This window comes from Drosophila ananassae, chromosome 2R (genome assembly GCF_017639315.1).
Source record: "Drosophila ananassae strain 14024-0371.13 chromosome 2R, ASM1763931v2, whole genome shotgun sequence".
NCBI lineage: Eukaryota > Metazoa > Arthropoda > Insecta > Diptera > Drosophilidae > Drosophila > Drosophila ananassae.
Window position 1 is genome coordinate 13,625,220 of NC_057928.1, and position 12,112 is coordinate 13,637,331.

Below are 12,112 nucleotides of genomic sequence, written 5' to 3' on the forward strand. Positions count from 1 at the left end.
TTACGACTGAAGTGAGGGTGACGGGATGTCATCATTCGGATAGGAAACCCCTTTTCAGAAAAGGGGGTAGGACACACACACACACATCCCCAGTGTGACATTTTCGCCGAAAGAAAAAAGGAGATTTCATCAAATTAAATCCTTGCGCTTAAGCCCACAATCCCTGGAATAAAAAATGCATGTGATTTTTGTTTTCTTACAGAAAATCAATTTGTCTTTTATTGATTCAGAAAAAGTTCAGTTTCATTTTTTTTTTTTTGGGGTTTTGGATGACAGCATTTTCTCTTTAGGTTTTTCCTTTTTCCTACCAAAGAGACGTGTTTTCTTTTTTTTTTACTTTTGTGTGTTTTTCTTTTTCCACATTTAAATCTTTTGCTATTTTCGCTTTAATTCTTCCGTTTGCGACAAGGACATTTTCGTCCTGTCCTAGCTTAGCTTCCTGCTTGATTCTCCCTCTTTCCTTTCTCTTCTACACTGATCTATTCTCTTTTCTTTCTTTTTTTTACTTACAATTACATTTAATTTTTTTTCATCATTTACTTTCTTTTTTTTCTTGTTCAACTAGTCTTAAGCGAAATAAGCACAAAAGCTGCAAAATGTTTTGCTTAAACTAATTTTTCTTTTTTTAAATCTTCTCCCTTTCTTTTATTTTTTATTTTGGGTTTTTTTTTAACTGTATCTCTTGATCTCCAATTCAGTTTTTAATGTATGATTTTTTGCATTAAAGTTGAGGGCACAAAAAGTACGTGTATAAATTTGAAAGTTGTAGAAAAGAGTTCGCTTCTCGCGATTTTTTCTTCGTCTTCGTTTAAGGGTATAGGTTTTTTTCGGGTTCGTTTTTTTTTTTAGCTTTTACTAGAGTTTTAAATACAATTCATTTTGCCTTATAAAAATGCTTAAAAGCGTCACATTGATGCAAAAAATAATACGTTAAAAAATACACAAAGAGTTGAAAAGGATTCCTCATGCTTTCGTACCATCTTCCCTCAGTTTTTTTTCTTTCCTGAAGAATTACAATATAGAGATTTTTCTTTTAAATTTTTTGTTTTTTTTTAAGTTTTTCCAGTTTGCGCATTTGCTTTGCTTCATTTTATTTTTTTTGTGGGTTTTTGTATCATTGTTAATAAGAAAATGAATAAAGTTCTTTAAAAGACTTTGATTTAAAACTTAAAAATAGCAACAAGCGAAATGTACATTACTCTCATTTAAGTATTTCTGTTTCTAAGTTTAATTAGCTGCTTGCATTTTACGCTTACTTAAAGTTAGTTTACGCCTTTGTCGTCGTGTTTTGTTCCTTTACCTTTCCCCTTTTTCGATCCGAAACTGATTTTCTTATTTAAGTTTTTTCTTTTTTTTTTTAAATTTAATGAGCTTGGTTTCTTCCTTCATCCTGTCTCCTGTTCCATCGATTTGCCTAGCGTTCCCTTTCTTCTGGTTTCTGGCTTCGCGCTTTCACTTTTTCGTTTTTTGTTTCTTTTGTTTATATTCTTGGTTTCGTCAAAAAAGTTTCAAAAAAATATATATTCATCATTTCCTTAAATTGGCTTAATTAAAAAATGTTTATTTATTCCACCCGCGCTCGCATCTCGCATTTGCTCTGCCCGCCCCTAAACAACGACTAAGACGACTAAGTTTGCCTCCTGTTTAAAACGCAAGTTAATTCAACACGATTTAATTAATTTAAGAATTTGTTATTGGAAACTATTTGGTGTGGGGGATTTGAATAAGCTTACTGGTAATTCATATAGTAAACATTTAACTACTAAGAAAATCACATCGAAGACAAAACGTAAAACGTTAAACAAAACGAAGAAAAACGCACATAAACCAAAGATTTTTTTATTTAGTTTTTTTTTTTTGTTCATTTTTATTGAAAAATTTTCTTGTTTTTAGTTTTGAATTTTACGCACTAGACATTTTTTTTGTTTGCATTTTAAAAATTACTTCAACACTTTTGCATCAATTTTAATCGATTCGCTCTATACCTGGCGAGAGTTCTTCAATCAGGAGCGAGAAACCCAAGCAATCTTGAATCTTGAATGGGGTCTCTGCGATTTTAAGACAAATAATAAATTAACTACTTAAAATTAGTTAAAAAACTAAAGTAAAACGCATTAAATTAAAACAAAATACAGACGCAAAACAAACGAGTTTGCCAAGTGTTTGGTTTCTTGTCAAAGTAGATTTAAATTACACACAAAAAAAGTCAGTATGAGAATAGGTTTTAGATTAGAACACTCCTCGTCGATTGATTTTATTGTTTACCTCTTCATCGTCCTTGCTTTCGATCATTCATTACTTCTGCCTTGCTTTATTTTTTCAAAAATTAAACCTAACCTCAAACTGGGCGACTTGGCGTTTTTCAACACTATCGCTCGCCACTCTAACTACACAAAAACTACAACTTGCTAAGTGTGTTGCACTCCAACTAACCAACTATTCATTCTCTGTTTTACTACCAACTAGAAATCATATGTCCTACTCGTCTGTTCCTACATATCCTTTTCTTCTTCTTCGCTCTACTTCTACTCTGCTTCTCCTCATTTGCGTTCTTCTTTGCTTGTCAACACTGTACTTAGGTTCGCTAAACTTACGCACTAGGCTTTGATCTTATAAACTAGGTTCTTCTTCTCTTTTCTCTTTTTCATTCGCTTCTCTAAAACATAAATTTAATTTTCACTTTCCTAGGGAGGCATCATCATCGTCTTCTCTCACCCCACCACTTTCTTCGCAATTTTTACTTTCTTTTTTATAAATAACTTAGAGTTTAATGCTTTCTCAATTTGCTTAAGTTGTTGCTGCTAACAAAGTAAAATTAATGAAAACTACAGAAAGAAAATTGCACTTTGTGTGTGAGTTTGAGGGTGTGAGCGTGTGTAGTGTGTGTGTGTGTGTGTGTGTGTGTGTGTGAGTGGAAAAAAGGATCAAAAGAAAGGATTTTCAATCAAAACATATCCTTCCACTGTGTTGGTCTTGTATTTGTGATTTTTCTTTTACAAAAAGACAACAAATGCAGTTGCATTTTGCTTTCAGATAATTTTGCTTCATTTTAATATTTAGTTTTCTTCGTTTTGGAATGTTTTGGCAAAATATTTCCCGATGCCTGCATTAGCTACATGTGTGTGTTTGTGTGTATTTTTCTAAAATATCCTGCATTTGTTGTTATTGTTTCAGTTTCAGTTCCAGTTCGTAGTCAGTCTAAAGCAAATAATCGTAATTAAATGAAAAAAAAAGGATATATATTTGCATTTTGTTGTTATTTTGGTTTTAGGCTTAGGAAGACTTTTGGCGTTGTGTTTCTTACGTTTTTATGTATGTATATATATATAATGTATATATGTAGATAGTTCAGTTAGGCAACTCGACAACTTGAAACTCGAAAATTAAATTTCAGCACATACATATACATATCAAAAATCAAAATCAAATCAAAGACTTTGCTTCAGGAATGTTGTTTGCCGTGTCCTTGCTCTCAGTGAGTGAGTGAGTGTCCTTTCGAGATTCTCAAAAACTTCATAGCCCACTTCAAGCCACTGGATATTTCATTCTCATTCTCTACCACATCATTTTCATCATTAATCAATTAACATTCGAAAGAATCACAAATACAATGCTTAGGCTTGATTAAGGTGTGTCCGTGTTGGTTTTCTGTGTCAGTGTTTGTGTCTCAGGAAAATAAATATGCTAGGCTTTTTTTTTTTTCTCAAAAAGGGTTCAATTTCAATTCTAAACTCCGTTCTCCGTTCTCGAACTCTACTTAAGAGACGCTTATAGGACTAAAGAAATCTTCGCTTATTAACTAAGTTCACTAAACGTAGTTCTCTGCTTTCTCTGCAATTCTGCTCTTCATCATATTCTTTTTTTTTAATTTTAACATTAAATTTTCTTTGTTTTTCTGTTGTTTTGTTTTGCTTTGTTGTTGCTGCTGTTGATCCTTTCTGATCCTTTGAAAATTCATTCTTCCACCGATCCGATCCACAAAGCTAAACTACAATTCTACAGTTTCAAAATTTTATTTTCATTTTCTGTGTGTTTGCTACTTTTGTGGGTTGTCGGTTTTGTTTTTTAGCTATATTCCCTTTTAAAAAGTGTTTGCCTCTTGGATTCCTTGCTGCTAATCAACTCTATCCTTTCCTAGCTTTCTCTCTCTTCTTCAACAACTTCCATTCCTATGCAGAAAAAATAGACTATACCTAAGTTTTGTTGGTTTTTTTACTTTCCTCATTAATATGTCTAAAAAACAGTTAACGTAAAAAACTGTAGACAGCTACAAAAAATTCATTCATTAAATCGAAATCGACTGATGAGCACAAAAAATATGCTAAAAACTAGTATAAGATTTCTCCATCGATTCTTCTCAGCGTTTCTTCAATCTTCGCAAGCATCTGCGAAGAGTATCTTTCGTCTGCTTCGCTTTAGAAGATGTCCTAGAACTACTAAATCTGTTGGCTTACTGCAATTTTCTTATTTTTTTTTTTTAATTTTTGTTTTTGCTAAGACTTAACCTAGGTCTTGCCCCATTCAAGGGCTTTCTTCATTTTCATTTTCATTTTGTTTAAATTTATAATTTTTTTATTCTCGCCTGCTCGACTGCTTGGATAGCACAAAATGAATGTCAAAAAGGGGAAATAGACATTTCGTATTATTTTATACAATTTGCATTTTCGATTCAATTAAAAAAAAAACAAAAGGAGAATTCCAAACCAAAGATTCCTTTCGTTTTTTCCTTTTTTTTGTGGCTATCTACGATCTTCATTCATCCGTTCTTTGTGCTGTTCAACACGTTTCAACAAAAATACAAATAAATATTACAAATTAGACAAACAGAACAAAACAAAGGTAGTTACAGCTTTAAAATCTTCATGTGCCTCTGCAGGCTACAGCAACAGCAAAGAGAGTTCTATTTCTTCTGCGATAATTCGCTTTCTTCTGGGAGGGAAGCGAGTCTCTCCTTGCCGCTGATGCTGCTGCCCGGATGCTGTTTGACTTAAAGGTTATGCTTTGTTTTATATCATCATCGAAATGGTTTTTGTTTCGTTTTTTTTTATTTTCTCTGGGTTTTTTTTTCCTTTACGGTTCTTTAACATACATTGCACACAAATTTTTAATATTTTGTTTTCTGTTTCGGTTCATCGTTTACTTCACAAATTTCTTCTGTCTTCTTATGTTCTGCTATCTCAAAATTAGCAAAATAGTATCTTTCTGTTTCAATTCTTCTCCCACTATTTTTACATCCCTCTTCTGCCACACGGTCTCTGTCTCTTTTTCTTCTCATTTTCGCTTAACAATATTAGCTTAACACTAATCTGCGATGGTTCTTCTTCTAGGCAGATCTCCTCAAGTTCATTCTTCAACTGCCTGTCTCCCGTGTGAGTTTCTCTTGACTTTGAATTCTTCGCAGCGTGCAGTTATCTTTTTTGTAAATATTTTCAACTGCTCTTCTCCTTCCGTTCTTTCACAATTCTGGGATAGCATTTTAGGGCTCTCCTGCTGCTTTCTGCTGTTCTTGCATCTTGTTGTTGCTGCTGTTGTTTATTTAGTGTATAACTATTCTCTATTATTTAAGTTTAGTCTTTGCTTTTCTTCACGTTTTACTCGCGTCTTCGGCACGAGCCTCTTTCGAGACTGGCTTTTCCATTTAATCGCATCGCTTACATTAAACTCATGTATCCCCTAAACTTCTGCCTCACATCGATCATCCAACCTCCCTAATTATACTTTTTTTTTTTTTTCTTTTGTCGCCACGGCATTCTGGGAATTCTAAACCTTTTCCAAAAAATTCTAATTTCGCCAACTGCATGCTGAGTATCCCGATTCTTCTGCCGCTGTATGGTTGTTTCTTCTGGTGTTCTTTTTGTTCATGAGGTTGTTGTTGCTGTTGACTCCTATATCCTTCCGATCCGCTGCTCAGTTGTTCCTTGTCTTGATTTCATCCATCCTATTCTAGGCTCCTCCGCTTCCTCTCACTCTCGTCCAAATTATATCGTACTCAGTTGGGGTACTAATATATTATAACTGAAATAAATTAATTTAATTAGTTTATTTTATTCACAAATAACCGTTTTCTTATATTCCTATATTTTAATCTTATATACATAGGAATAGAAGAAAACGGAGTGTCTAATTTAAAAGGACTTCTCGAAAACCCCATTAATATTTCAAGCCCGATTTCATGCAGATGATTTAAATGGATGTCTTAAAAGTGATGATATTTACCTAGTACGGATTACCAGTGATTAGACTGCTTAGTAACTATACTATATAAGAAATAGAACCATGTTTTTCGTTGTTGTTTTGAAAAGAAGCAGCAGACGGTAATGAAAAATAAATAAAGTTCATTTGTTTAGTATTGTAAGCAGATGTTGAAACTTATTGTTAATAAACAGATCGGAAGCAAACAGGCAAGCAACAACAAGCAGAGCACAGAAAACACATGAAGCCGGTGATTTGTGTGTGAGCAGTGTTGGAAAGTGTTATGTGATCCTTGGGTCCTACTTTTGAGGATGAAGGCAGACGGTGAATGCAAATAAAATGAGGCGAGTGACGTTATCATTTGTTTCTTGTGGTTTTTGGGATTTGATGAATTAAGATGTCCAAAACGCAACGAGGTTTCATGCAAAAACAGTGAGGGTAAACGCAAAAGAACACTAAACCCAACAGTGTTGTAAAAGAAACTATGAAACAATAAGATCATGAGCTGTTCAGAGACTTCGAACAAGTGGGAATCGTTATTCCAACTCAGTGATTTAGAAATAGGAATGAAATTCAGTGAATGGAAAGAGATGGGGGTGGGCATCGGAGAGACCGTGAAACAATGATGGAGAATAACAGAAGACAGCGTCAGAGAAGACTTCACTCACCTCGCGAAGACCTATTTGGGAGCGGCTTGATGTGGATACTGTGTGTATGCCTCGTCGGGTGATGCAGCTGTGCTAGCCTGTTCGGAATCTGTCATTGGCATTGTTGGTATAATAGTTGGTGGTGGTGCATAATATGGATAAGTTGGACTAATATACTGTAACGATGGAGAAAAGTTCTATAAACGAAACCGAAAAAACAAAAAAAATAATATAGAAATAATTTCAAAACGAAAAGGTAACAATCAAATCAATCAAAAGATAGAACAAATATTTGTATTTACACAAAAGAACACAAAGAGTACAAATTGAGTATTTTTATTAATGATTATAATTCTTACACCAGACACTAAGAGAATCTAGGATCTTCATAGTGAATGAGTGGCAAAAAAGAAACTCTTTTCTCTTCCCATACATATTTTCGAGAGAAAACGAGTTTTGAAAAATGGAATCAATAGCTTACAGAGTTGCCAATCTGCAGGGTGGCCAACTGGGGCATCATCGTTCCATATGGCACGGCCGTGTCGCCACTGACCATCATCGAAATGCCACGCGGCTGCACTTGGTTGACCGCCTCCGGCTTGTATGAGGTCACACCCAACTGGGGGGCAGCTGCCATCTGCATGTACTGTGGAGCAAATAAAGATATGAATTAATTAATTCACGGCTAAAATAATCCATACGGCACTGGTTCTAAAACAACAAAAAAAACGTGGCCCTGAAACGGCTATTCCATAAAAGCGGTAATTAAGTTTTCACCTGAAACCCATTAGCGAAAGCCATTAAATAAAATAATAATCTATTTTCACACGAAAGTTTAAAGTTGATAAGAGCTAAAAAAAGGTGAACTGTGAGAGTTCATGGACATACATACATATGCCTTGACATTTCATGAGAAAAATCAATCTAAATCAATCTTTCTATCTAAAGTCCAGTACCATTATGTTTTTGGCTATTACTCAGCACTTACCTGATCATCTACCTGAGTGATCGGCTGGGTCATCATATAGCCGGGTATCCATTGGGAGCCGGCCACTGGATAGCCACCCACCTGGGGGGCGCTGAATCGAGAGTAGGGCACTCCAATGGGTGTGCCAACATTAACGCTGACTCCGTTCTGTTGCAAAGTCGGATCATAGGCCACGGGGATACCCTCCGCGGAGACATCACGCCACGCACGCGCATTCGGATCGGGTGTCTTGAAGAGATTCTTCTTTTTGGGTCCACCGTCGGCGAATTTCACAAGGAGGGGATCTTTGCCACCCGGTATTGTGTTGCCATTAAACATCTGGATGATTTGCTCGCACTTCTCACGACTCTCCATACGGGCAAAGCCAACGCCTAAAAAATAATACAAAAAATATAATTATTTTTTTCCAGAATAATATATGGGGAATAATTACTAACCCTTTGAGTTCATCTGCTGATCACGCAATATTCTGGTCGAAACAACTTGTCCATATTTCGATAGCATTGCCTCCAGATCAGTTTCTTTGTAGTGAGGCGGCAAATTTGCGATATACAAATTTGTGGGATCCTGTTCCTGTTGCTGTGTGGTTGTTGGAAGCAATTGGGTCAGATCAGGGGGTGTTGTTCAAGTTGGTGTCGTTGGTTGGTTTGTTGATTGTCGACGGATTGTTGAAATTGAATTGGTTTAGTTTGGTTTGTTCGTTTTGGGGTTTGTTGGATGTTGTTTTGTTGGATTGTTTGTTTTCGGTTTCACACAAATTAACGTTACACAAAAGCATTTGGCGTAAAGCATGTGTGTGTTTTTTGTTGTGCGTATATGCATGTTAATTATATGTGTGTGTGTGTATAAAGATGTAGTGTGTGAAGTTGTTGCATATTTTTATTTTTATTTTTTATTTTTTTAAGAGAGAGGGGAGTAGAGAAATTAAGAACGTAGAGATTTTGTCATTAGTAATTATTCAAGTTTCAAGCCAAAAATGTTTCTGTTGTCAACTCTTTTTGGACTGTTTGTCTGTTGTCAGTGTGTTAGTGTGCTGTGTGTTGGTGTGAGTGTGAGTGTGTGTTAAGTGTGCCTAACAAGGATGTTTCGTAATGCCTCATCAGACTTATCATCAAAATACCTAACAAAAAAAAAAGAGAACTGTAGACCTATATATCATTTCCCCCCTGAACTGGAGTGTACTTTCCCTTATCATTTCTTAACTAAGTTAAATACCTGAATCAGATATATATATATATAGTATGTCTTAATGTTTAATGAGATCTGTTTGTTATACTTAGAGTTTAGATTGTTTTTGGTTTTGGTTTTGATTTTTGGCCGGCACAGGTTTGTAGCAATTTGCGTACTCAAACAACAAACTTTGTAGTAGTAGGTTGATGTAGTAGAGAGGTTGGATATATACTTGGCTGGCTATAGCTTCAAAATACGATTATACAGTTTATACAGTTGAGTATATAGATTCAATATATGGTTATATCATATACATATATATGAAGAAGAGATATTTACGCTATATGTACTGGTTCTATATGTTATTAATTTATAATATTGATGGTGTGTGTTTCTTGGTTTTTACAAATCTATGGATTACAATCGTTAATTCCTACGCAAATACTGATACGTGTGTTTTGTGTTTTATTTTTTTTTTACAACAAACTTTCTATTCTTTTTTTTTTTGCCATTTTTTTAATGAGCATTTAATGCCATCGGATTATTAAAAGCTAACGAGAGAGAGCAATAGGGGGAGTGGAACAAAGTTGCTAAGCTCTTCGGATGAAAAACTTTTTGATTTGTTTACAAATTATTAATAAATACGAATGAATGGCCAAAAATTGATATTGACGGGTGGCAGCATCCACAATAAGCCTCTGTAAATGGCTGCTAATTATTGATTACGATTTACGATTTACGAATTTCAAATATTCAAATATTGGAATGTATTTTCATCTAAGTAGGGGAATGGAGAGAGTAGCTATTGGGGAGGACAACTTTAATGTACCTTGTTCTACTTAAAGTCTAAACAAAAATTACTTATATATAAAATAGATAACTACAATTATGTCCCAAATTCCCAGATTGTTAGGAACTAGTCTACAAACGAATTTCCGTTAGTCTCGCTTTCAAATTCGAATTTGAATTGATCTGTATAAGAAAATTAAATGAACTATACTATGAACTATACTTTATACAAAAGAACTGACTTTCCATATTCGTTTTAAGGATAAATAAATAAAGAAAACTCTAAATAAATTTTGTATATTTTTAAGTCTAACTTGATGATTAAGGCCTAAATGAAATGATTTTATGGGATTGGTCTAAGCATTCCTAAAAATATTATAAGTCCTCGTGATAACTAAACTCTAAATGTACCTGTACTTGATATGCTTAATGCAATTAATTTACCAAACAAATCCGCTAAAGAAAAACTTTAATTTATCTCACTTAATGACTTTTTTGTTCATATCATGGGAAGGATCATATATTTTTTTCAACTGCTATAGGAAGATCGAAAAAGAAAGATTATTTATTTTATGACTTTCAGTTTCACAAATTATGAACTAATGAATGCCATCAATAAATGAATTTACTTTCTAGACATTACGCTATAAATAAAACTACAAAACAAAAATTGAATCTAAAACAAAATAGTTATGTTTTTGAGGTTTACTATACAACTTCTGTTGTCTATATTCGGTTATAAAGAGATATATGTGTGGTCTTGTTAACGACAAACGGTTATACAAAGAGAGTCTTTGGAACAACACTACGAACTAGGGGTTTGGGAGCTTTTCCAGGGAGGGTTATCACAAAACCAAAGGGGTTTGGGGGTTTAAAGTTGAAACAATTAAAACACACAAAAGCATATAATGGAATTAATGTTTAAAAAATAACCTCAGATAAAAACCTAGTCTGTTCTTAACTAAAAACTGGTTGTGGGAAAAAAGTAAGGCAGTTTTTGGGTCAGTATAATAATAAAAAAAAAATACAAAAATGTAAAAAATGATATGGAATATAGGAATTCTGGTTTTCTGGTTTTTTGGGTTTGGGGTTTTTGGGGGGAAGGTGGGACACTTTTTGCGGTGTGTGGGGGGTGAGTATTACTTGCATGCAAACAAACGTACAATGGCCGGCCTATGAAGCACCCAGATACCCACTTTGGCCATCTGAGCTTGCACGCCCTTCCCCTGCAATCCTTTGACGGCGCACTCGGCGAAGGCTGGCTGCTCGAAGTCGACGAAGCCGTAACCTGCAAAAAAACATATTTTGTTTTTGTTGTTCGTTGTTGTTTTTGTTTTTTTTTATTTTTTATTTTTTTTTGTCAAGTTTTTTTTTTTTATATTTTTTTTTTTTGTGTGTGTTGCGGGTGGATAGGGGGTAGGAATTTAATTTTTATTTTTTTTAATTGCATGTATAAATATATATATATATATATTTAAAAATATATAATACAGAGACAGAGAGAGCAATGTTAAATATTCATAGTCCAATATTTAATTGAAATTGCAATTGAATTCAATCAGAAACCGAAGAGAAAAATTCATAATTTTTCGTGCAACAAAAATCAAAAAATCGAACAAAAACAAAATATGTATTTGAACAAAGAGAGAACGGGGGGGGGAGAGAAGAATAAAAACGGGTGAAAATCAAATTAATAATTATTTAAAAATAAAAACTTAAAAACTTAAGAAGTCTAAGGAGTATATTTATATCGATACACGCACACACATTGAATAGAGATAGAAGCCTTTCTTAGATACATTATTTTTTACATTTTTTTTGTATTTAGATTATAGGCTTATTTACAATTTTTAATTATAATAAATTATCTCGTAAATATCTTCTTTTTTTTAGCATTATTTTGGGTGCATCGGTAGCAGTAGATATTTGTAATATTTGCAATAGAATGGAATGCATGAATGACACGATTGTGAAATGAGAAGAAAATTAACCGAAAAACTGAGGGTTAATCGACTCAAACTGAAGTATAAAGGGTTAAGGCCAATATATAATTATGCCAATTTCAAATCAAGGGGTAAACAATATACTTTTATGGAAAGTATAAAATATATAACAATATACAATAACGAGCAATAAGTTTTTATTCAAAAGTAACATCATACAACTTATAAGTTAGAACGAAAATGCTGAAGGCTCTTTCCTTTTTTTAAGGAGATTTTTTAATAAAAAAAGATTAAATTTATAAATAATGGTATTCTAAAATATTTATAATATATTTAATATTTATTTCCATTGTTTAGCTTTCAGCATTTTTAAGTAATCGAAA

The 12,112-nt window shown here is 33.6% G+C and overlaps 1 protein-coding gene across 16 annotated transcripts in view; it reads right to left on the bottom strand.

Annotated features, from left to right (window-relative positions):
• Positions 1-185: 185 nt before the first annotated feature.
• LOC6493340 (protein alan shepard) overlaps positions 186-12,112 on the bottom strand; it is a 120,322-nt gene continuing 108,395 nt past the window's right edge. For 4 of the 16 annotated variants that reach the window (XM_032454061.2, XM_044714586.1, XM_044714580.1 and 1 more), the window contains 6 exons: positions 10,950-11,074; positions 8,265-8,406; positions 7,828-8,198; positions 7,321-7,485; positions 6,861-7,036; positions 186-6,015 (listed from right to left, as the gene is read on the bottom strand). In XM_032454061.2, the coding sequence (XP_032309952.1) occupies positions 6,872-7,036; positions 7,321-7,485; positions 7,828-8,198; positions 8,265-8,406; positions 10,950-11,074 (968 nt within the window). In that variant the 3' untranslated portion in view covers positions 186-6,015; positions 6,861-6,871. Of the gene's footprint in view, positions 6,016-6,216; positions 6,258-6,860; positions 7,037-7,320; positions 7,486-7,827; positions 8,199-8,264; positions 8,407-10,949; positions 11,075-12,112 lie in introns of those variants that run through there. The other 12 variants (XM_032454062.2, XM_044714581.1, XM_044714583.1 and 9 more) reach the window with 10 other exon arrangements.